Here is a 21,800-nt window from a genome sequence, read left to right on the forward strand (position 1 = left end):
AGCACAGGAGCAGTTTGGTGCTAGCGGTGGGAGGGTGGACGTGTCTCCCAGAGGGTCCTGAAGCCCAGAACTAGGGCTGGTGGGTTCACAGACGGGGGTCCTGAGGCCCACTGCACCCATTTTCTGAGGTTTTGCCAATACCCACAATGTTTTACCGCTTCCTGGTCTCAGAATATTTATTCAAAAACAGGGATTGAAAAAACTGTACAGAGTGTCTGCTGCTCAGAACTCAGCCCTGCCCCCTGGGACGCCCCCAGCTGCCCGGCAGCGCCCCCTCTGGGTTGCCCTCAGCCAAGCCCAGCCAGTCCATTCCAGTAAAAGGGTGTCAGTGGAAGCAGCAGGAATCTGCAGGGAGGTGGGAAGAGAAGCTTGGCCCCCAGCCGCGCCCAGCCCTCCTCCCTGACCCCCACAAGGGGGCAGTAGGCTGGGAAGCCCTAAGGGATGGGGAGTGCATGAGTGACCCCCAAAGTGGGGGTACTAAGGATGCTCCCTGCATCCAAGCACAGAGCTAGAGGGGGTAGAGCCCCCTTCCTGGCGCAGCCGCATCTCCCAGAACCTGGGCCAGAAACAGCCGCCACTCTGAGTGCAGGGGCTCCCACAGACCGGGGCCAGGCAGGGCATCCATGCTTCTGGGCATTAGTGGTGTTTTGGGACCCCAGGCTGGAGGCTCCTTGGCAGGGCGGGTGTGGAGGCAGCCCCTGCCGGCGGTCCTGCCTGCTCCCGTGCCTGCGCCTCAGCCGGCCTCAGTAGGGCGAGAATTTCTGCCGCTCAGCTTTCTTGCTCCCATTGGCCGCTGCCATCTTGGCAGTGTAGGCCGCCAGGCCCGGCGGTGGCCCTGGGGAGGCAGGTGGTAGAGCCAAGAAGGGCACAGGCTTGAGGCCGATGAAGTTGGACAGGGAGATGGCGTAGGGCGCGCCCAGCAGGCCTGGGGGAGCTGTGGGCAGGGCCGTCAGGGGCGGCGAGAAGGGGGCAGACAGGTCTGCGGGGGCCGAGCCAGGTGTCCCCCCAGAGGTAGACTTGGCCGTTTCTAGACTGGAGAGAGGGATATGGGGGGAGATGAAGGGGAAGGTGGGGTGAGAGGAGACAATGAGGACAAAATCGGGGGTGAGATTAGATGAAAGACAGAAGGGAACTGAGAAGAACTGGGACATGGGGTGGACATATTTGGGGAGCAGATGGGAATGGGGGAAGGGCAGGGAGGGAAGAAAGGACAGCAGGTATCGTCTGGGGCGAGGGGAGTAATGGGGAGGCTGAAGGCCCAGGACACAGAGCCAGGCGTGGGGGAAGAGGACAGAGGGGCGCAGGTAGAGAAGAAGATGGAGCAACACAGAGGGGATGAGACGGAGCACAGCACCAGGCAGAGGTCAGCCTCCCCACCCTGTGTCTTTCTCAGGCACAGAGGTCCCATGCCCTGTGACCCATGACCCCCTACCCCCAGCCCACACTCACCAGGCAGTGATGAGGTACTGAGCCAGGGCGATGGACACCGGCGAACCCGTGATGGTCACGTGCCGCTCGCCGGCACCCTCCGCTTGGTTCCCGATCTTGATGTGAGCCCCCGACATCTGCCGTATCTCGCTGATCTTGCTGCCCTGGCGCCCGATCACGCAGCCAATCAGCTGGTGGGGGAAGGGGGGAGGAATTCAACCCTAGGCAGGCCCCAGACCCTCAGGGCCCCTACCCCCCGAAAACCACCCCATCCCCTGCTCACATCGTTGGGAACCAAGAACTCCTGGGAGCTGGTCTGAGCACCAGGATCCAGTCCTAGGGAGAAGAGGGGTTGGGCGTGGTTCTGGGCCTTTTCTGCTCCCCACGTCCACTCCAGGGGGCAGCCTGGCCCCTTGGGGCTTGCCCCGCCTCCTCCCGCAAGAGCGCGCTCACCTGGCACCATGCTTGGTGAGGCAAAGGGGACTGCGTGGCCCGAGAGCTGCTGGAGCTTAGTGACCTGGGCCGAAGAAGAGGGGTCAGAAGTCAGGGGAGGCCTGACTGGGGAAGGGGTGTCTTAGGCTGTGGCCACTCACCTCAGCTGGGGTCACAGCCCCATACTGACCCTGGACGGAGAAGCCCTGTGGGGACAAAGTGGATGAAGGAGGTTACTGTGACAGGTTAGGGCAATGTGGCCACAGTTGCTCCTCCCTGCCTCTCCCTGGACCCCCGAGACCTCCTTCCACCCCCTCCACCATCTCGATCCCCCTTCTGCAATGATGCTTCCACCCCTCTGCTGTCCCCTCACCTGGTTGGCGGAGAGAAGGACAGTACCTAAGGACAGGCTTGGGTGATACGGGATAGTGGCTCCTTTGGGTGGGGACTGAAAGGCACAGATGAAGCAGCCCTGTCAGGACACCCCTGACCTCACAAGGACCCTACATTCTCAAGGCCCTCCCCAAGCCCCCAGGTGAAAGCATCTGCTGTTCTGGGGCTTTCGATCCAGCCCTGCTTCCCTGCCCTGCCCCACCCAGGTGTCACCTGCACAGGATTCAGGGCACGACATGACGGGCCCGGGCCCAGCCCCCACCCACTCCCCCCGCCCCAGAACAGAACCTCCAGGATAACGGCGCAGATCTGGCGCACACACAGGATGATGGCATCGGGCACCCCGGACACGGTGACAGCACGCTCCGTGGAGTTGGGGAGCAGGTCCCCTGCCACCTGCACCTGGGCACCCGTCGTCTGCAAGCAGAGAAGAGGGGCCACTCTGGCTGCTCCCAGAGCCCAGAGAAGAGCTGCCCAGGCTCAGAGGCGGCCGGAAGCCCAGCTCCTCTCTCGCAGCTGCCGAGTGGGGCACCCTGGGGGTGGCTTCCCCTTCCCCTCACCTCTCGGATCTCCTTGATCTTCGTGCCAGCCTTCCCGATCAGCGAGCCACACTGGCTGGCGGGGATGACCAGGCGCAGGGTCACAGGAGGCCTGGAGACGGTCCCACCATTGGCAGGAGCAGAGCAGAGGTCCTGGGCAGGAAGACTGTGGGTTGGCCCCGGCTGCCCCAGCTGCCCCTCTGCCCCAAAAGGAAGCCCTCCCACAGTCTCGCACCAGTTCGAGCACCCTGCCTGGGCTGGGCCTCCCCTCCCAGCACCAGCCCGAGTCCTATTCCTCCCAGGGAACCGGCTTAGGCCTACACCCCAGCTGGTCACGCACCTCATCCAGCTTGAAGGCGATCATGGAGACTGCGTGGAAGACGGCCGCTGTGGACCCGGTGATGGTGGTGATGCGCTCTGGGCAGGAGCCCTCGGAGATGGTAATCCGGGCGCTGCTCTGAGGGGACAGGACACGCGCCGGGCAGCGGGGCTCCTTCCTCACCAGCAACCTGTCTGCCCACCCCACTCATAGGCTCCAGCAGCTGGAAACCGCCAGCTTCTCAGGGCACTCACGGGGCCTCCCCTCCCCTCCAAACCAGGATCCCTGGCTCCTCCCCAGCTCCTTCCTCACCTGCTCCCGGATCCGTTTTACAGTCTCTCCTTTCTGCAGGGGAGAAAACAGAGGAAGGCTCTTGGTCTGAGCGGCTGGGGCTGGAGGCCTCAGGCTTAAGAGGACACAGAGAACAGAACCCAGCACCTACCTTCCCGATGATGCTGCCCACCTCCTGCAAACAGGACGAGAGTGGAGTCAGGAGGTTACTGACGCCAGGCCCTCCCCGTCCTTCCTACCTCCACCCCCAAGCTGGCCAGGCCTAACCTCGCCTCGTCCCTTTAACACTGCCCCCAAGTCCCAGCAGAGAAGCCCCTCACCTTCCCCTGCATCAGCATCCGCAGCGTGAGGGTGACACTGAGCTCCGGCTCCTCCTCCAGCCCCGCATCTGAGCTGCTCATCCTGCCAGGCGGGGCCGCGGCCGAGGCGGCCTGGGAGTGTGTCCACACTGCGGGCTGGCCGGCTCTAGCAGGGGCGGCAGAAAGGGGCTCAGGTAGGAGCCCAGCCCTGTTTCCGGTCCCCGGCCCTTCCATAGGGACCCCAGGGCGGGGCCAGCCAGGCTCCCAGAGAAGGGAGATGACATGGACCCTGAGTTGCGAACGTCCTGCTGCCTGGGGCGCTTGTTTGCAACTCACTAGCTGTGCAACCCTGGACAGCTCACTGAACCTCCCCGGGCCTGAGCCCCCAGCAGGAAGATGGGAAACCGAGCCCTACCCTCCCAAAGAGGTAGGAGAAGTAAAATGAGCCCTGGAAGGTGTGGCTCAGGGGACTGAGCACCGGCCTGCAATCCAAAAGGTCGCTGGTTCGATTCCCAGTCAGGGCACATGCCTGGGTTGCAGGCCAGGTGCCCATTTGGGGGCGTGGAAGAGGCCACTGATCCATGTATCGCTCACACACTGATGTGTCTCTCCCTCCCCCCCTCCCTTCCTCTTTCTCTAAAAGTAGGTAAATAAAATCCTTAAAAAAAAAAATGGCCCCTGGCTGGTGTGGCTCAGTGGATTGAGAACCAGCCTGCAAACCAAAGGGTCGCCAGTTCTACTCCCAGTCAGGGCACATGCCTGGGTTGTGGCCAGGTCCCCATTAAGGGACACGTGAGAGGCAACCACACACTGATGTTTCTCTCCCTCTCTTCCTCCCTCCTTCCCCCCTCTCTAAAATAAATAAATAAAATCTTTTTAAAACATGGGTGAAACTTTTTAAAAAAGTAAAATGCACTGTGGACCTGAGTGGCCGGCACCCAGTCTCCACGAGCACCTTTCCCTCCCGAGCGTCAGAAGAAATAACGAGGATCTGGCAGTCCGGAGAAAGGGGGCCTCCTTGCCGGCCTCTCGGAACACAGGACCCCTGGAGACTGGGCCCAGCACAGCCATGGGGAGCCACGGGAGGTCTAGGAGGACAGTTTAAGGGAAGGCAGCAAAGCTCTAGGAGAGGCTCTTGGGCCCCTGCCTTCCCCTGCCCTAGCAAAGGCTTGGGGGCGTAAGCTGGTGGCCCCACCTCGGAAGTGGTCCCTGTCCACTGGAGCTTGCTGGAGCGGAAGCCCCTTAGACAGCTCGGGCAAGGGCCACTGGGTACCAGAGAGCGTGTGGGGTGCATGGTCAGGGGCCAGCGGCCTGCCGGGTGGTTTCCCAAGCCTTCTCCTATGTGCTGAGGGGGCCAGTGTCCGGGACGGCCCCCTTCCCAGGCGACAGCACCTCCTACAGGTCCTTCATTTCCTCACCCATACAATGGAGGAACTGCATGGTGAGGGATAAGAAAGGGACCTGGGGGGCCGCAAATGGAGAGCGGAGGAGCCCGGATGAGCTGCCGGGATTAGCATGGTCGCCAGCCCTCCCCACCCAAGCCCTTTTCAAGCCTGGACTTAATCCTGAACCTTAATCTTGCCTGGAAATCCCTCTCCTCCAGCGGCTGTCTCCAGCCAAAGCTCAGCATTGATGGGGGGCTCACTGGGGGACCGGGACCCAAGGAGGAACACAGGGAGTGGGACCAAATGGAGCCAAGTCTGAGCCAGGACCCAGCCCTCACCCTGCCTGGGAGGACATGGAGCCAAGGAGGCATGGCCGGCCCACCTCTGGCCTCTGGGGGCCTTCCTCCTCGGCCCCTGCCCTGTCCTGACAGGAGGGTCAAGGGCACAGGGCTCTATCCAATACCCTCTTCAGAACCCTCCGGCCAGCCAGGGCTCGGGCACGGACTAGGAAGTGGGGGTGTCCCTGCCTGGGTCTTCCTCGGGAAGCCTGAGCAAGCTACTGCATGGTACGGGGCTTGTTTCTTCATCTGTATATTGAGTGGGGTGACAACCCTGTCCCCCCAAGTACCTAGTAGCTGTTCCTTTTCCAGGACCTGCTCCTCCTTCCATTCCAGTTTTGCCCACAGACCCAGAGGTCAGAGGTCAACCGTGGACACAGGGGCCGTGCTCTGTGGACCCACTGGCTGGCCTGGCATTGGCCACCCTGGCTGACACTCTCCCGGCACCTGCACCTCCCCCAAGAGCTTGTGATGCCGCTGTGGTTTCTGCCTCCCCGGACAGCCAAGCCCAGCAGCCCCTTAGCCAGGACCCAAGGCCAATGCTCTCCTGTGTCTCCAGACCTCAGGCCAGAGCCAGGCTGGAGAAGGTGCTCGAACGTACTGGTTAGCTGGGCATTCCCCGGACAAAGGGGAACCCGATGCCCACAAGGGTCTGTGCCCTGCCCAAGGTCACTGAGAGCTGGGGCCTGGTGGGACTCGCAGTGTCCCGCCTGCTGGTGTGGGGCTTGGTCACAGGTCCCATCTGCCTCCCCTTGTCTGTCCCTTCTGCTCTGAGTCCTCTTTTGGGGGGCTCTTCAAAGGTAGGGAGCAGGCTTTAGTAGTCTCTGAGACCTCTGCCTGGCCTGCAGACACGGGTCATGTTTAGAAAGGGCTGACAACTTGTCTGGAGCCACAGTCAAGCTGCAGAATGTTCTGGGCCTCAGGAACCCTTCAGGGCGGTAACCAGTGGGGGACCTGACCTTGCTCTCACGTCATTTTCATGTTACCTCTTGGGGTCCTAAGTCCCAGGAGAAACAGGTCAGAATGGCTGTGATGTGGCCATTGAAAAAGGTACAGTCTCCTACCCTGAGAAAGGTAAGGTCTGCAATAGCACCCCACTGCCCCAAGCTTTGTGGGTGACCTTGGCCAGACCTGGACCTCAGTTTACCCACCTGTGCTATGTGTGCGTGCACGCACGTGGGGCAGGGGCCGGGGGGGCGTTTGCGGCCTCTCTGTGTCCTTCCTGGTCGGAAGGACCCCCGAGGCCTTCCCCATCTTTAGGAGAGACAAGGGGTCCTAAAATGGGTCGTCTGAATTACACTCCTAGCAGCCCCGGCAGGCATCCTCACCTGCCTTCCGCCCTCAGAGGGGCTCCAGGGAGTACGGGCTGTCCAGCCTGGTGGGCCCTGGGTCCCTGCTGGGCCACCCACATGGTAGACTTGCCTCATGCCACAGTGACCTCCAGCTCACCTCTGGGGGTGCCCAGCCCCCTCTGGTCAGCAGGGCTCTCTGGCAGAACGTACCCAACTCAGACCAGGCCTCTGGCCTCCAGTGTCCCTGCCTGCTCCCCAGGCCCCCTCCCCAGACCCGGCGCCCACTCCCTCGGTCCCTGGCTTTCTGCCACACAGGCTGGAGGGGGTGGAACAGCTGTGTAAGCGACGGGCGGCCGATGGTGGCCGCCCCTTCCTGCCCCTCCCCCCAGCTGTCCCTCTCTCTCTCTCTCTCTCTCATGACAGCTGCCCAATCAAAGGGCTGGGGGCTTAGCCAGCTCCCCCGACACGCGGGGATCAAGTGTCCACCCAGGCTTTGTTCTGCAGCAAGAACAATCCAGGGGAGGGGGGGCTCCTGGGACTCAGGGGGACTGGCCCACCCCTCAGGGGATTCCCTGGACTCCGCTGGCCAGAGCACAGCGTCTGGACCATCCAGGGCTCATCAACCTACCTGGGCTGGGGGGAGAGAGGAGGCCAGCCTCCGGGTTCGTCCTCCCCTTTACATCCCCAAATAACCCCTCAGCCCCTCCAGCCGCTAACCTAGCAACCTCCTACACCTACTCCAAAGGCAGCCGTGCTGGCCACACCCAGTGATGCTGGGGAATGCTGGGGACCGGGCGAGGCAGGGTGTGGCAGGGACTGGACCCGGGCCTGGGGGCACTGGGGGCACTGGGGGGTTCTGCCTCCCCGGCCTTGGCCGTCTCCTGCTCACCACCCCCGATTAGCCAGGCCTCTACGAGAACTGCCGCAGCACCCTGGGACAGAGCGCCCAGCCTCTCGGGAGGCCCACCCATAGCACTGCGGGTAGAGTGGGCAGGAAGGGTCTGCAGGGGAGCAGTCTGGGGTCCACCAGCTCCAGCCCCTGGGTCTTGACCCAGGGCTGTCTTGTACCCTCAGTGCTGGGCAGGGGAGGAAAGTGCCGACAACCTAGCTGGTGCCAGAAATGCGACAGGCTCCTCCGAACATCCTCAGGCAGCTGCCCCTGCCCCCCCCACAGGAGTCTGCACAGTCAAGGGAGAGCCAGGCGGGCCCAGGCCCAGACTGGGCTCTAGGAGGAAGGGCAATTTCGGGGTACAGTCCCACCGGTGGGGACCCATCCCCTCACTGTCTCACGCAAATTGAGAAAGGTCTCTAACTTCCATTCCTCAGACTGGGTCACACTACTGCTCAACAGCCATCCTTGGCTCCCCAGTGCCCAAGGAATAAAGGTTGATCTCCATAGACAAGCTCTCAAGGGCCTTCGCCATCTGGCCCCCACCAGCCACTCACCTCATTGCCACTCCATCACCCCACCCCCACACACACCAGGCTGCAAAACACGCCTAGTACCTCCAGGCCCCCGGGCCTCTGCCCAGGTGGATCCCAGCTTGAAATGCCCATCCTCCCCCGCTGTCAAAATCCTTCTCAAATGCTGCCTCCCCTGTGAAGCCCTTCCCAACCTTCCAAGTCAGATTCAATCACCCAGGACTCTGGGCCCCCGAAAGACACGTCTACAAGTCAAGAGAGCCCAAATGGGCATTTCCGAGACTGTCTTTCCGCAACAGAGAGCACTCCCGGAGGGCAGGGGCCAGGCCCAGGCTCAGTGTGTGGAAAAGGAGGGTGCTCCCAGGGCCTGGGGCATCAGGGGCCAGAGATGGCACTGAGGGTCTCAGGAGCAGTGGGGTGGGGGGGGGCGGTGAGGAGTCCCAGGGCTTAGGGACCCATTCCCCAGCAACCCCAGCTCCCGTTCTTGCTGTTTCTGGGAGTCTAGGGGCTCCCCGGGCATGTCAGTGAGGTGGGCCTTTGCACTGTGCTTTGAGACCTCTGGGTGGGCTTCCCCATTAGAATAGGGGCTGAGCCTGTCACAGCTGGAAGGGCCTCCCCAGAGAGGAACCTGAGGCCCAGACAAGAAAGGGCATATTTGTAAGGCTAAGTGACAGGCGACTGGCAGAGCTGGGGAGATCCAGGGGTCCCCTGCGTAGCTGAGACCTCTCTCTGCAAGAGGTCTGCGCCATCAAGAAGGGGTGATGGAGGCTGGAGTGGGGCAGTGATGAGAGTAGGAAGGGTGGAGAGAGCCAGGCTGGGGACACAGGGCGGGGCAAAGCCAGCCTGCCTGTGGCCTGGGCCTGCCAGGGTGTGTGGGCTGCCTGCTCCCAGCCCCCCACCCTGAGCACGCAAGAAGAACAATCCCCTTGTGTTTGGGCAGCCTGAGCCTGCATGCTGATGAAGCGGAGGGGGTGGGGGCTGGGAGGGGGCGCCTTGGAGGTTGAGAGGGTGCTAGGGCCCAGAGGGGCTAGGGGACCTTGAGATGGAAATGGGTAGGAACCCAGGTGCTGGCCCCAAGGCAACAAGAATAATCCCAAGTGACAGGGAGGGCCGGAGTTGAGGTTTAAGCTTCTGGGGAGTCCAGGGCTTTGAAAAGTGCTTTGTGGGGGAAGAAGGGCCCCCGAGGACACGAGCCCTGTTGGTCCAGCACGAAGGTGCTCATCCTGGGCTGGGTGGGGCCCGACAGCCCACATTCTGGGAGGAGGGAATGCAACCGGCCCTGGGCGCATCCCTTGAAGACCACTCCCCAGGGTGCTGGGGCCGGGCCGGGCACCGGGTGCCACAGGTCTCAAGATGGCCGGCCTGCCTGGGATAGGGGAGTGAGGAGGCAGCACCTCCCTCCTCTGACCTGCAGGCCCCAGGGCCTGGCTGGAGTGAGTAGCCAAAGCCCCCCCCCCATACCCCCCAGGACTCCAACTAAGAAGCCAGGTCAGAGCTGAAGGGCTGAAGAGCCACGGGCACTAGGGCCAACGTGAGCCTCCCCCTGTCATCCTCACACAGCCCTGGGAGGTGTGTGGGGCCCCACCGGAGACTGCAGAGAATGGGAAGGGGTGCGGGCTGGGCCAGAATGCAGGGGAGCAGCAGATGGGGACGGCGAGGGAGCAGAGCCCCAGCCCAGGGCGGGAGATCCAGAGCAGAGCCGGTCCGAAGGCCAGAAACAGCAGGTGGGATGAGGGCTTCGAATCTGGGGTCTCCGGTGTTGGGGGCTCCTCTGGCAGGCCAGCGCCCCCCACCTGTGCAGGCCTGGGCCCGTGTGGGACAGAGACCGTGTTCCTCGCAGTCTCATAGGCCCCCAGACCCAGGACCCGGGCCTGTGGACTAGGGCACCGACTCCCCGCCCCCGGCCGAACCCCCAAACTTCACAGCCCGCGGTGCCCCGCCCGGCGCGCGCCCTACCTCTCTGGGGCTGTCCTGCGGCGGCGGTGGCGCGGCGGCTGGGCCGCTCAGTCCCACATTGTCCCCGGGAGAGGCGGCCGCTCACAACTGCGAGTGACATCAGCTGCGAACAATGAGGGGTTTGACAGGCGCGGAGCCCGGCCGGCCCGGAGCCCGGCTCCGCGCCCCCCCACCCCCACCCCCCGGCCCGGCCCGGCCCCTCCCCGCCCCTTCCCCGGATCCGATTACAGCGCGGCGAGCCCGCCCCAGTCGCCCCAGTGCCGCAGCCGCCCGCCCCGCCCCGCGCGCGCGCGGGTGCGCCTCGCGCGGCGTCGGAGTCCGAGAAGGCTGGGCGACCCTCCGGCCCCTGGGAGTCGGGGGTGAGGGGAGGTCGGGCCTGCAGCGCGGCCCTCCGACACCGCCCACTCTGCGCCCGCTCCCGAGTCCCTTCTTCCGGCTGGGCCTCTCGCCCGGCGCTTCTGCCGAGCCCCCTGCACCCCCATCCCGGCCTCCGCCCTGCCGCCAGCCCTCAGGCTGTCCGGCCCCAGCTCCGATCGTGGGAAGTCGGGCTCCCACCCTCTGCTGGCTCAGGTTCCTGGCTTTTCTGCTCCGCGCCATCTATCCCTGCGTGGGGCTCCGGCCCACCAAGACCCGCACCCCTCGGCCACCCACGGCTTCCGCGAGGCCCGGCCCTCGTCCACCCGGGACAGGTTTCCGGACCAGCCGGAGGAGGGGCCTGAGAACGGTGTGAGCCGGGCACCCTGCCCAGGGCTCCCTCAAAGCCACCCCCAGAATTCTTTTAGGAGCTAGGGTCGCAAGGGAGGCCGCGCGGCTGAGTACTCCGGAGGGGAATAGGTAAGAGTAGGTGGAGGCTTCGTTATTCGAAGGCCCTTCCTTCCCCCACAGCACCCTCTGCCGCTGCCCCCGCCCCGAGCAAGTCTACCTCCCCCTCTCCTCTGTAATCCGCTCAGTCTGGTCCCACTGACCTCCACCTCCCCCCACAGCTGAGTCTCTTGGCACCTGGGTGTGTGGGGGTGGGGAGGGGAATCCAATCTCCCTTCCCCTCCATCTGGCCTGGTGGACAAAGGGCAGGGGGACCATCTGGTCCAGCCAGGGTGGGGGAGGGGCCGTGGTGGCGGTCCCAGGGGGAAGGGGAGGGGAGGGGAGGGGAGGGGCGGGGCGACGCTCTGGAGACAGCAAGAGCCTGAGGGTCTAATTGCATGACTTTATTTCGCCGACCTCCGCTTTCCTCTGCGCCTCCCCCAGCCCTGAAGCAGGAAAGAGGCTTGGCTGTGAAGACCCAGGTCTGATAACCTGGGGAAGGGTGGAGCACCCAGAATGAGGGGGAACGCTGGAAAATCTGAGGGTCAAAGGGGTGGCCCTCTCCTTTGGGGGACATTTCTGATCTGGAGTCAGCTGCGACCTGTAGGTGAGTGGAGCTCAGGGCAGGCCTCGCCCTAAACTCGGCAGAGGATCTCCTGCAAGGACCAGTCCCTGGGGTCCCCACTTTCCCAGGCATTGGGGTGCTGCATGGTTGGGAGGGCGCCCGTGCCTGTGCAAGCGCTGTGTGGAAACACACACATGCACGGGTGTCTGTGCATGCAATGCAAAGCTGCACCTGAGTCTGCATGTCAGTCAGGTGCATGTACCTGTGTGGTTGGGTCATATTTGGGAACATGTGTATGCATGCATGTGGGCATGTATGGATCTGTGGCCTGAGAGGCTAGGTAGGGGCTGTGAGTCCTCTGTGGGGCAGCCAAGGAGGAGGTGGGAGGGATGGACTGGGCAGAGCAGCGGAAGGAGAGCAGAGCCTAGGAGAAGTTCATCTAAACAGGTTACTAACCCACCACCAGGTCCCGTTCCTTGATTCCTGAATTTTTTCTCTTAATTTCACCTCCTCAGTGTGTCACTGCAAGAGAAAGAGGAAAAGGCAGACAGACCCCAAAAGACAAGCACCTAGACAGACACACATACACACACACCTGTTGGGTGTGCAGGGGGGGAGGGAGAGAGCCCCAAACAGGCAAGCAGCCCACCCCTGACCACAGGGCTGGGCCTCATGCCTGGGCCTCATGCCAGGCCCTGCAGGAAATCCAGCAGCCCTGTATGCCACTCCTCTGGTTTGTCAAGGTAACAAGGGTGCCCTGCCCCCTCCATGACCAACACCCGGTGGTTGGGCAGCTGCTTCAGGTGCTCGAAGCTGGTCTGACCCATGGGGTCCTGGTCTCCATAGACAATAAGAGCTGAGGTCTGGAGAAGAGAAAGGGAGGTGGAATCAACAGGGATCTGCCGCACCAGCTCCAGCCTCCCCATTGCTCAGCCTCTCTCTGGGATCGCCCCAAATGAGGGGGAGAGACACGCTGGCTCAGTGGGGTGGGGGGCCACTCCCAAGGGACAGAGGTGTAGATTGGTCTGTCCCGGCACACAGTTCAGTGCAGGGCTTGGCGCGGTAATCTGCCCAGGTAATCAAAAGGGTGGAGGGTGGTGATTCAACTCCTCCCAGAAGCTACCCCTTGGCGACCCCACCCCCAGGTAAGGAAAGGCCCCAAGAGGGACTCTCTCTTGCTCCTGGCAGGGGCATCTCATCCTCCCACACAGGGGTACCTGCACACTGGCGTAGTCAGCGGTGCTGATTTTCTCAGTGCAGATGGGGGCCACTGGTACATAGCCCCGAAGCTGGGAGCCAGGGGCCGTGAGGAAGGGCAGGGAGTACATGCCACTCAGCGACGGACTGATTACAACTGGGGAGCCCAGGTCCAAGGCCTCCACCACAGCTGCCAGGAAGCTGCTGGGGACCAGCTCCCCGATAGCGGCAGGGGCTGCTGCTTCCTTGGAGCGCCCCAGACCTGCAGGGATTTAGGTGTGGGAGAGATAAGACAAGGGCCGTGAGTAGGAAAACGAGATAGAGAGGGTCCCTTCCTCCAGGAAGCCCTCCTAGGTCAATCTCCCTGTGCCAGGTTCTGCAGCATGCAGTATGCCTGAGTTTACTCCTACAGCAGCCTAGACCCGTCATATCCCTGCTGTGACAGAGACCTCAAGCATGAGCCACTTCCCTCGGGTCTGTGCCTGTCTCCCCCCAGCGGTACAGAGTGCCGGGAAGAATCAGGCTCTGAAGCCCAAAACAGCTGAACCCAAGTCCCAATTTTCCGTTCACTATCTATGTGACCTTGGGAAAGTCTCCTCAGCCCTTTCCTCTGCTCAGTTTCCCCATCTGTTAAAGGGAGAAAAAGAAGTATCTGCCATTCGAGACTGTTGTGAAAATTAACTGCTCAGGGGCACCTGTCCCAGGGATGGCAGTGGAAGTGTCTTGACAGCAGTGGCTGAGGGGCTGGCTCTGCACAGGCACCTCCCCTCCAATTAGCAAATCCCAACCTTCCCTGGGAAGTTTAGCTCAAGACTTTTTAGCCTTGAAGCTCAGCTGGTCTGAGCTTTCAGAGGCTAAAGCTCCCTCGGGACCCGGAGGCCCACACTTGGGCACTGAAACTGTACCAGCCTCAGCCGGAGCGGAGAGGAGAGCAGGTCAGCCACAGTCCCTGCCACACTGGGCACCAGGGACTAGGGCCAGCCCATCCAGGTTATGGCTGGCAATCTGGGGCTGCCCCTGCCTCCCCTAACCCAGTTTAGGGCTTTCTACCTGGGATCATGGCTAGTGGCTTAGCCATCCACCAGGCCCTGCCCTGTTCCCAAAGCTGCCAGGACATTCAGCCTCACACTTCAGGGTTTCCAACAGAACCTATGGTTATGGCTCTGTCAAAATACCTCATCTCCAACGGGCTGAGCAGCCATTTTTATGCCAGGCACTGACCAGATAACCCCCGTGATACATCATACACTGTAGAGCCCAGCCCCCGGCAGGAGTGCGGCCATCTCCCATTACAGATGAGGAAACACAAGCTCAGAGACACTGCCCCAGGCAACAGCTGGACTAGAGATCTGGGTCAACGCATCCGGGTCAAGACTAGACAAGCTTGAGGGTCCTTGCAGTGCACACTGTGGCCCAGCCACACAGACCCCAGCCCCAAGCCCTGGGCCCCCAAGGAACTCCCCACCACCCCTGTCCAAAAGACTGCCCAGAACGTACCTGGCAGGTCAATGGCCACAGCCCGGTAGCCAGCCTCAGCCAGCTTGAGCAGCGTACCCAGATTCTGCCAGGTCTCGGAGGAGAAGCGGATCCCGTGCAGCAGCAGCACAGAGAAGCGGGCGGGCTGCCCGCTGCCCGGCCGGGCCTCCCGGAAGAAGAGGCTCTGGCCCTGCACCTGGAAGGTGCCTTCGTGCTGCTCCACGCCTGCCATGCTGCTGCCGTGCCGGTGCAGCACCTACGGTGGGTGCAAGGCCAGGCGATGAGCCGCAGGTCGGCTGCCACAGGGAGGGTGGGCTGGGGAGCAGCGAGGAGGCCTCCCAGAGGCTCCCAGACCTCCAGGAACATGCTTTGGGGCGAGGGACACAAAGGCGTGCTGCTCACTTAATTGTGCAGCCTCGGGCCTCAGTTTTCTCATCTGAGATACAGGACATTAAAGCCTGCATCAAAAATGAACAACCTTAACAAAAAGGAATTAGCAGGCCAGGGTGTAGCAAGAACTCGATACAGGAGGCTCCCGTTACGATTATTGTTCTCATTGGTATCCTTGTCTGCAAATGGGGAGAATACAATAGTACTTGGCTCATGTTGGTTGATAGCATTAAATGAGGCCGCCGGTGTGAAACACTCCCGGCCAGCCTAGCACTTAGTACCAAGTATAGTAGCTGTTCAAACAACATTAAGTAGCTGATTATTTTGCTCATCAACCCCTTGCTCTTAAAGGCACTGTTACGGGTCCTAGTTTAGCACCGCAGGCAGGAGGGGCTCGGGGTTGGAGTAAAACACCCGTTTTCTGGAAGCGGAAACCAGAGCGCTCAACCGGGAAAGGCTTCGGAGTTCCCGCCTGCAAGGGACGCGGGGTGCTTAGCGCTCTGACGCCGCGAATGAGGGCGCGGCAACAGGCACCGCCAAGACTCACTCTGTCCCCTCCGAGGACCTCGGTGCTGTCTCGCAGGGCCTGGTAGGGCTCACGCGGCAGGGGTGGGGGCGTACCCGGGGGGGGGGGTCTGGGGAGCCGAGTGAGAAGAGAAACTAGGGGTAGGTGAGGGTTCTAACTGGAGAGGGGGAGAGGGTCGGGGGCACAGGGCAGATACCTGGGGAGCTGCGAGGGTTCGCGCAGACTGGAGGCAGGCGAGTCCTGGAGGCGAATGGGGCGCGGGGTGGGGAGACTGGGAGGGGCGGGGAAGGAGGGATAAGGCCAGGCCGTGCTCTGGGGCGACCTCTTTTGGCCACAATCCGCTGCAAGGCCCATCTTTCTTCTCCCAGCGGCCTCAGTTTCCCCAAGCCCGTCAGCCCCACGTGCCCCAAGCACTGGACTGAGTGCTTTCCCAAGACCCTCAGCGACCTGCCCCATGAGTACAAGGCGCGGCTTGAGGAGGAGGGTTCCTTTGGAGTCACGTCCCTGCTGCGCCCTCCTCTCCTCCCCCATCCGCAGGCTGGACTGCCGAGGCCCAGAGCTGTGCGCCACGCATGCAGTTGAGGCCCCCACAGGTTTGAGGATGAGGTTCTGCCAGTGCCAAGCCAGGTATTGGCATCTGCCAAATGCCCTTATCCTCGCCTGTAGAACGGATGTGAAGTCGCCTACCAAACGGGGTGCCAATAAAGGAGAGCCGTGCCGCTCCTCCTGCACACTCTGCACAGACTCTGCCAGGCCGGGCCATCACGAGGTTCCTGAGCCTGGGGGCAGAGCAGACTTCGGTCACATGTCCCCCAACAGGATAGGTGTCAAAGAGATGCCAAAGGAGCCCGCGGGCCACCCTGGGCCCTGACCGAGTGCGTTTGTGTATTTGTCAGGTCAGGGAAGTACTGGGGCCGAGCTGCGCAGCGATACTATCTGTATACCACAAGGCAAAGCCTCCCCGCCAGACACAGGCTTGGCGGGTCCCTAAGCCCTAAGACAACCCTTATACGTACCCCCACTTTACAGACCAGAGACTGAACGAAGGTGGAGACGCTGTGGTGGGGAGAGCTGGGTGGCTCTCCCCTGGCAGTCAGGCCTAAAACAATTTAAAAAATCGACTGGGGGGCCGGGTCTGCAGGCTTTGGGGAGCCGCCTCCAGCTCCCACTCCAACAGGGCCACTAGGCGCAAGGCCTGCGACTGGGAACTGCGCAAGCGCGCCGCGGTGACCGCGCTCTCCGCCGCCTAGTGCCGGTCGGAGTCCGCAGAGAGGCAGCGCCATGGTCGCGGGGCTGTTTGGCTGCTGGTTCCGCGTGGGCGGGGCCCGCCCCGCTGGCCGGGTTATCTCAGTCCGCCCGGTGAGTGTCCCGGGGAGGAGGCCAGCAGGGTGCCCGGGGACGAGCCATCCTTGCTCCGCCCCTTGTCCCGGCGCCTTGGGCAGAGTCCTGCGGGAGGGGCAGACGTTGGGGCAGCGAGAGTGCGTGTGTCCGTGTGTGTTGTGCACGCGCGCGTCTGCGTGTGTTATTGGGGGTCTGGGTGACAGTGTTTTTGTATGCCATGTGTTGGAGGGTGTCCTCCCGCTTGTCCTGTGTATGTCTACTGTGTATATTTCTGTGTATGCGATTTTGACGATGTGTACTAGCCGCGCGCCTATGTGTGTATTTCTGAGGGTCTGTGTGCATCTGCGTCTGCCTGCACGTGTGTGTTTTTGTGTGGGTGGGTAGTTTTAGGATTGTTGTGTATGACGGTGTGCTTGAAATTTGAGGGTCTGCACGTGATTTTGAAACCGTGTGTGGCTGCCTGCCTGCCTTCCTGATGCCTGACACTGTGCATGATTTTGAGGGCGTGTATTTCAAGGGATCCATTTCGCACAGGCCAGCGCCAAAGAGGATGCTAAGTGCAAGGGATAGCTTGTGCAAAAGAAAAGCGGGTGAGGACAAAACTCGATGTTTGTGTGCACACGCGTGTCATTGTCGACGCGTGCGCAGAGACCTACGCTGGAACCTCTCCACCCTCAGCCCCAGCCCCAGCCCCAGCCCCTAGCTAGACCAGGTTGCCTGCTACTGGCAGGGTAAGGTTGTTTAGTGCTCCAGCCTCCTGGGTTGCCAAGGCAACAGCCGAATTCCCGCCCCTCCCTACCGAAAGAGGTGTCTAAGGGGCCTAGTTCTCACTACCCGGAGGGGCCAGCGCCCAAGCCCCCTCTGCTGGGAACTTAAGCCAACCGCCACGGAGGCCTCATCCGAGACTGTTCTGGTCCGAAAGAAGGGAGAAGCGCCTTCCTCCGGCTCAGCTCCTGGGTCACCAGCGGCCCCGGGAGCCCGGAGTGGGAATTTGGGAAATATCCCGAGAGGCGGGTGGGGCTGGAATCTGGTCCCCAGTTCCTAGCTGGGGCTGATGCCCAGGTGGCACTCAATAAAGATGTGTTTACTGGAATCTGGGAACAAGCAGGGGTGCTCCTCCTAGGCCTGAAAAATGATGACAGGCCAGCCCCAGGTCAAGTCCACTGTTTGGGGGAAATCTCACCACAGGGTGGGGAGGGGGGTGTAGCGTGGAGGGGCAGCCTCAGGGTTATCCTTGTTTTACTGACAAGTTGAAGACTCATGGCCAGGAAGTGGCAGAGCAAATGTCTCAAAGCCCTGGCTCACCCCTGTCTGGGTCCTGGCCCTGAGGTCTGTCCCCTGGGCTGGCAAAGAACCTGGACTGGAGGAGTCCATGGAGCAGGCCACTTGACGTGAAGCTGGGGGTGGGGGGTGGCATTCATCTCTGGAGGCTTCAGGCTGCCCCTTCCTGTTCTGTGTGCCATTCTCCTGCCCGCACCCCCCCACCTGCGTGCCCCCCACTTCTCCTCCTCCACGGATGCTCCATGCGCCCTCCTCCCACCTAATATCAGCTGGGCTGGAGAATCGAAAGTCCCCATCAATGGTAAAACACACTCTAATTTGCGTATTATTGTATACAGTGTGATAAAAAGGACCGTTTTCAAACATGCTCTCACCTGGGCGTCTCTTCACACTGAGCTTTCCACCTCTGGCGACCCTCCCTGCTGTTCGGCCAGCAAGGTCTGGTTCACCCGTCGCCTCCCAGCCCCGCTCTTTTCTCCTTGGCAAACTGGATGTGAACCAGTGGTTAGAAGCCCACTGGGTTCAAATCCCTGTTCCCTGGCTTGCTAGCACTTTGCACTTTGAGCAGGAGTCTACCTCTCTGAGCCTCAGTCCCCTCACGTGTAACAGACCTGTAATCATACCTGTTCCCCTGTGGTCCTGTGTGGAGTCACGGGCCCTCATATGGGACAGGCCAAGCACGGGGCCTGGCCATCTGAGGACTCAATGAATGGAAGTGGTCTTGGCCGGCACAATAATAGTCGTGGTTACTGGGTGTGCTGGGTGCCGGGGGGCATTTCAGATGCTCCTCGCGTAGCTGGGTGCCTGAACCGTTGCCCTGGCGTGTGGAGTAGTTGCATGTGAACCCTCAGGCCCTTGCCTGGAGCAGGGCAAAGGGTAAAGGCCAAGCTTGTCCTCTGCTGGGGCCTTCTGGGTGGGGTTTGGGGATGGGGCCCCGGGGCCTTGTAGAGCCTCCACCCCAGCCCCTTCTCCCTCTCCTGCCCCCAGGCTGTGGTGCCGACCTCCATGAGCTGGCCCCAGACAGCCCTGCTGGGCCTGGGCCTGCTGCTCATGCTGCTGCTGTACATGGGGCTGCCGGGCCCCCCAGAGCAGACCTCCTGGCTCTGGGGAAACCCCAATGTCACCATCCTGGCTGGTCTCACTCCTGGCAACTCCCCGATCTTTTACCGAGAGGTGCTCCCACTCCACCGGGCACGCAGGTGGGTGCCGACCTCAGCGTCCAGTGGAAGGCCCAGGCCCGAGGGATTGCCTGTGTGGGACCCCAGCTCAACGTGGGGTTCCCAGGGCCTGGGAGGGCAGTGGGGGCCTAGAAAGATAGCGGGCCACCACCAGACCTGCAGGACCCGCCCCGCCTTGTGCGCCCCCAGGGCAGAGGTGGTGCTGCTCCACGGAAAAGCCTTTAACTCCCACACGTGGGAGCAGCTGGGCACGCTGCAGCTGCTGGCGCAGAGGGGCTACCGGGCTGTGGCCCTTGACCTCCCAGGTAAGAGTCCCCACCCCGGGGTCTGGGGAGGTAGGGTGCAGCAAGTCCCAGGGGGCAGCTTCCCAGAGGGGGTTTTAGCAGGGCAGGAAAGCCCTAAGATGTGGCCGGGGGCATCTGGACCTGAGTCTGGACGAGCAGTGGCAGGTCGCAGTACAAGGTGGCTACGCGAAAGGTCTGTGTCTCTCTTTTCACCTTGTAAATCTGTGTGGACTCTTGCATGTCGTGGAGCAAAACCTGCCTGGCCTCCCCAGGTTGCATGGGGGAGCTCACCATCTTTTTTTTATGAAAACCTGGAGCGTGTGGGCATTTTAGCTCTCTAATGATTTATGTTATCACTTTCACCATTAAAAAAATCAAACTAGAGTGACACCCTCAGCGACTTGAGCCACGTTTTGCTCCCCCTCTCACCTCAGCAGTTCCCGGCAGCCAGAGCCTCTTGGGACGTTTGTGTACTTAGCGGTACAGAGAACACGCAGGAGGGTGTGATGGGGCTGTGAACATGAGTGGTGCCCTGCCTGCTTCGTGGGTCAACCTGCAGCTCAGGCCCCTCCCCTGTACCATGTCTGTGGATCATGCCAGACGCTGTGGCCCTCCTGTCTGCTGTGCGTGCCCTTAGAGGGACGGAGGGCCTGTCTGGCCATCTCTCTGCTGGTGGATATGGAGGTCGACTTGGAGTCCGGGGGGCCAGTTGAAGCTTGGGGATGGAAGCTGAAACATCTTTGGATGTGCTCCTTTGAGCCTATGGGCAATCACTTCTGTAGGGTAGCTGCCGAGGACGATTGATGGGTTAAAGGACACTCATCTTTTACATTCTGACAATTATTACCTTACCCTCCAAAACCGCTGTATGGATTTACCCTCCTGTCAGCCGTGTATGGAAGTGCCCATATCCCCACATCTTCCCCAATTCTGCATGTTATCAGTCTTTTTTCGTTTTGCCAATATGATAAATGAAAGATGTTTTTCTGGCAGGCCTATTATATCACAAAAAAAATTCAAAGTAGCATGTGCCATGTTCCACTGCTCCCCACCCGGTTCCCCCATGGCGGCGGGCAGAAGTCCTGAGTTCCTTCCCAGCCCCCCTCAGCTGGTGCCTCCCGCTGCTCCCAGGTTTTGGGAACTCAGCACCTTCAAAGGAGGCCAGCACAGAGGCGGGGCGGGCGGAGCTGCTGAAGCGTGTGCTGCGGGACCTGGAGGTGCAGAATGCCGTGCTGGTGAGCCCCTCGCTGAGCGGCCGCTATGCCCTGCCCTTCCTGATGCGAGACCACCGTCAGCTGCAGGGATTCGTTCCCATCGCACCTGCCTCCACGCAGAACTATACCCAGGAACAATTCTGGGCTGTGAAGGTACTGGGAGGAGGGTCTCCAAAGGTCCTAGCTCCCTGTCATATGGAGTAAAGGACTCAGGCCCCACTTGGAGGACACATGGCCCCATCCCTGATCTGGATGGAAAAGATGGGTGTTTGGGGAAGATTCCCTAAGGAGATGGCTTGAGGGCTGGTTCCCCCAGGCTCACAGCCCCTCACCTTGCCCTGCAGACCCCGACTCTCATCCTGTATGGGGAACTGGACCGCGTCCTGGCCCGGGAGTCACTGCGGCAGCTCCGCCACCTGCCCAACCACTCTGTGGTGAAGCTGCATGATGCAGGCCATGCCTGCTACCTCCACAAGCCAAAAGACTTCCACCTTGTCCTCCTTGCCTTCCTGGACCACCTGGCTTGAGCTCACCCACTTAGCTTGGAGGATCTAGACCAGTCCCTCACCAGGGAGGAAGCCCCTGGGACCAGAGAGCCCGGCCCAGGCAGGACCTCTCATTTCATCTTACAGGTACAATAAATAAAAGCGAGTTTGTCATGCCCAAGGAGTGACAGATCTTGTTTCCTGGTGCTGCTGCGGTGGGAGAGGGCCCAGAGGGAATGGGAGGCAAATGTGGGACTGCCTCCGGGCAGGGAGCTGGGGGAAGGCTCCAGCAGCCAGGGAAGGCCACAAACATGGGCTGTTTCCTGGCTGCCCTCCCTACTCCGTGACTCGGTTTTCTCATCTGTAAAATGAACAAGATAGTGAAACCAGAAAAATCGGCGTTCACGCTGCCTGTCACGATCAGAACCCATAAGCAGAGACAGGGATCAAATCTTTACAGGCACTTTATTCAGACGCCGTGACCCGAGAAGACAGCAGGTTATGTACCCTCAAAAACCATCTTTCAGGAAGCTGTTCATAAGAAGCCAACCTTTTCATAAGAAGAAAAAAGTTTGGAAAAAAAGATTAATGGGATAAGAGTTGCAGTCCTGCAGCGATTTCCCTAGGAATTCTTTATCTGCTGATCAACAATTCCCTCCTGAATTGCTTGGAGTCATTCCAGTTTCTGTAATACAGCTTCCCACATGTTCTTAAGCCTATCAACTACAGCTAAGGCCAAAATCTTTACCTCTGAGTTCCCCCATCAACAGTAACACCTAGCTCAGAAGGTGGCTTTAGGACTGGATGAGTCTGTGTGTGGAGCTCTTGGCCACTCGGTGCCAGAGGCGGGTGGTATTCCTCCTGCTGCATGACTGCTGGGGTTGGTGGGCCATCAGGGGCCGGGAAGTGAGCTGAGCTCATCCGATATGCAGGGTCTGTGGCCCAAGGGAGCAGGATGTGCAGAGGTG

General features: G+C 61.2%; 3 protein-coding genes across 13 annotated transcripts; 1 reads left to right on the forward strand and 2 right to left on the reverse strand.

Moving 5' to 3' along the window:
• Positions 1-158: 158 nt before the first annotated feature.
• PCBP4 (poly(rC) binding protein 4) lies at positions 159-10,272 on the reverse strand. 4 transcript variants are annotated; one of them, XM_037128550.2, is made up of 13 exons: positions 10,095-10,272; positions 3,723-3,867; positions 3,554-3,577; positions 3,424-3,456; positions 3,133-3,249; positions 2,814-2,945; positions 2,542-2,670; positions 2,234-2,308; positions 2,022-2,066; positions 1,882-1,945; positions 1,712-1,764; positions 1,450-1,619; positions 159-835 (listed from the first exon to the last, which is right to left on the reverse strand). In XM_037128550.2, exons 2-13 carry the CDS (start codon positions 3,801-3,803, stop codon positions 769-771), a joined length of 990 nt encoding a protein of 329 aa, XP_036984445.1. In that variant the 5' UTR covers positions 3,804-3,867; positions 10,095-10,272; the 3' UTR covers positions 159-768. The 4 variants fall into 4 exon arrangements, with proteins under 4 accessions (XP_036984445.1, XP_036984442.1, XP_053525230.1 ...); XM_037128547.2 differs by having other exon boundaries at positions 159-1,032; XM_053669255.1 differs by lacking the exon at positions 2,542-2,670 and having other exon boundaries at positions 159-1,032.
• Positions 10,273-10,347: 75 nt separating this feature from the next.
• ABHD14A (abhydrolase domain containing 14A) lies at positions 10,348-21,008 on the forward strand. 6 transcript variants are annotated; one of them, XM_053669256.1, is made up of 7 exons: positions 14,992-15,112; positions 15,587-15,676; positions 18,010-18,109; positions 18,659-18,870; positions 19,039-19,154; positions 20,265-20,500; positions 20,692-21,008. In XM_053669256.1, the coding sequence occupies exons 1-7, from the start codon at positions 15,036-15,038 to the stop codon at positions 20,872-20,874; spliced, it is 1,014 nt and encodes a 337-aa protein (XP_053525231.1). In that variant the 5' UTR covers positions 14,992-15,035; the 3' UTR covers positions 20,875-21,008. The 6 variants fall into 6 exon arrangements, with proteins under 6 accessions (XP_036984387.2, XP_053525231.1, XP_053525232.1 ...); XM_053669257.1 differs by lacking the exon at positions 15,587-15,676 and having other exon boundaries at positions 14,994-15,112; XM_053669258.1 differs by lacking the exons at positions 14,992-15,112; positions 15,587-15,676 and adding an exon at positions 16,328-16,408.
• Positions 11,285-16,258, reverse strand: ABHD14B (abhydrolase domain containing 14B). 3 transcript variants are annotated; one of them, XM_037128494.2, is made up of 5 exons: positions 16,066-16,256; positions 15,246-15,320; positions 14,155-14,389; positions 12,678-12,919; positions 11,285-12,323 (listed from the first exon to the last, which is right to left on the reverse strand). In XM_037128494.2, exons 3-5 carry the CDS (start codon positions 14,363-14,365, stop codon positions 12,144-12,146), a joined length of 633 nt encoding a protein of 210 aa, XP_036984389.1. In that variant the 5' UTR covers positions 14,366-14,389; positions 15,246-15,320; positions 16,066-16,256; the 3' UTR covers positions 11,285-12,143. The 3 variants fall into 3 exon arrangements, with proteins under 3 accessions (XP_036984389.1, XP_053525236.1, XP_053525235.1); XM_053669261.1 differs by lacking the exon at positions 15,246-15,320 and having other exon boundaries at positions 16,066-16,258; XM_053669260.1 differs by lacking the exon at positions 16,066-16,256 and having other exon boundaries at positions 15,246-15,413.
• Positions 21,009-21,800: the final 792 nt, after the last annotated feature.

The sequence above is a fragment of the Artibeus jamaicensis genome, unplaced genomic scaffold (genome assembly GCF_021234435.1).
Source record: "Artibeus jamaicensis isolate MK-2021 breed Jamaican fruit bat unplaced genomic scaffold, CSHL_Jam_final contig_519, whole genome shotgun sequence".
Lineage (NCBI taxonomy): Eukaryota > Metazoa > Chordata > Mammalia > Chiroptera > Phyllostomidae > Artibeus > Artibeus jamaicensis.

Excerpts from the sequence above, each read along its gene's own strand:
- PCBP4 (XM_037128547.2), bottom strand. The coding sequence starts at position 3,803 with ATGAGCAGCTCAGATGCGGGGCTGGAGGAGGAGCCGGAGCTCAGTGTC. Across the intron at positions 2,671-2,813 it reads AGATCAAGGAGATCCGAGAG|ACGACGGGTGCCCAGGTGCA; the intron begins GTGAGGGGAAGG and ends CTCTGCTTGCAG. Across the intron at positions 2,067-2,233 it reads TCCTTCTCTCCGCCAACCAG|GGCTTCTCCGTCCAGGGTCA; the intron begins GTGAGGGGACAG and ends TTGTCCCCACAG.
- ABHD14B (XM_053669261.1), bottom strand. The coding sequence starts at position 14,365 with ATGGCAGGCGTGGAGCAGCACGAAGGCACCTTCCAGGTGCAGGGCCAG. Across the intron at positions 12,920-14,154 it reads TGTGGCCATTGACCTGCCAG|GTCTGGGGCGCTCCAAGGAA; the intron begins GTACGTTCTGGG and ends AAATCCCTGCAG. Across the intron at positions 12,324-12,677 it reads CTGACTACGCCAGTGTGCAG|ACCTCAGCTCTTATTGTCTA; the intron begins GTACCCCTGTGT and ends TCTCTTCTCCAG.
- ABHD14A (XM_053669256.1), top strand. The coding sequence starts at position 15,036 with ATGAGGGCGCGGCAACAGGCACCGCCAAGACTCACTCTGTCCCCTCCG. Across the intron at positions 15,113-15,586 it reads GTGCTGTCTCGCAGGGCCTG|GCTGGACTGCCGAGGCCCAG; the intron begins GTAGGGCTCACG and ends CCCCATCCGCAG. Across the intron at positions 15,677-18,009 it reads TTCTGCCAGTGCCAAGCCAG|TGTGATAAAAAGGACCGTTT; the intron begins GTATTGGCATCT and ends TATTGTATACAG.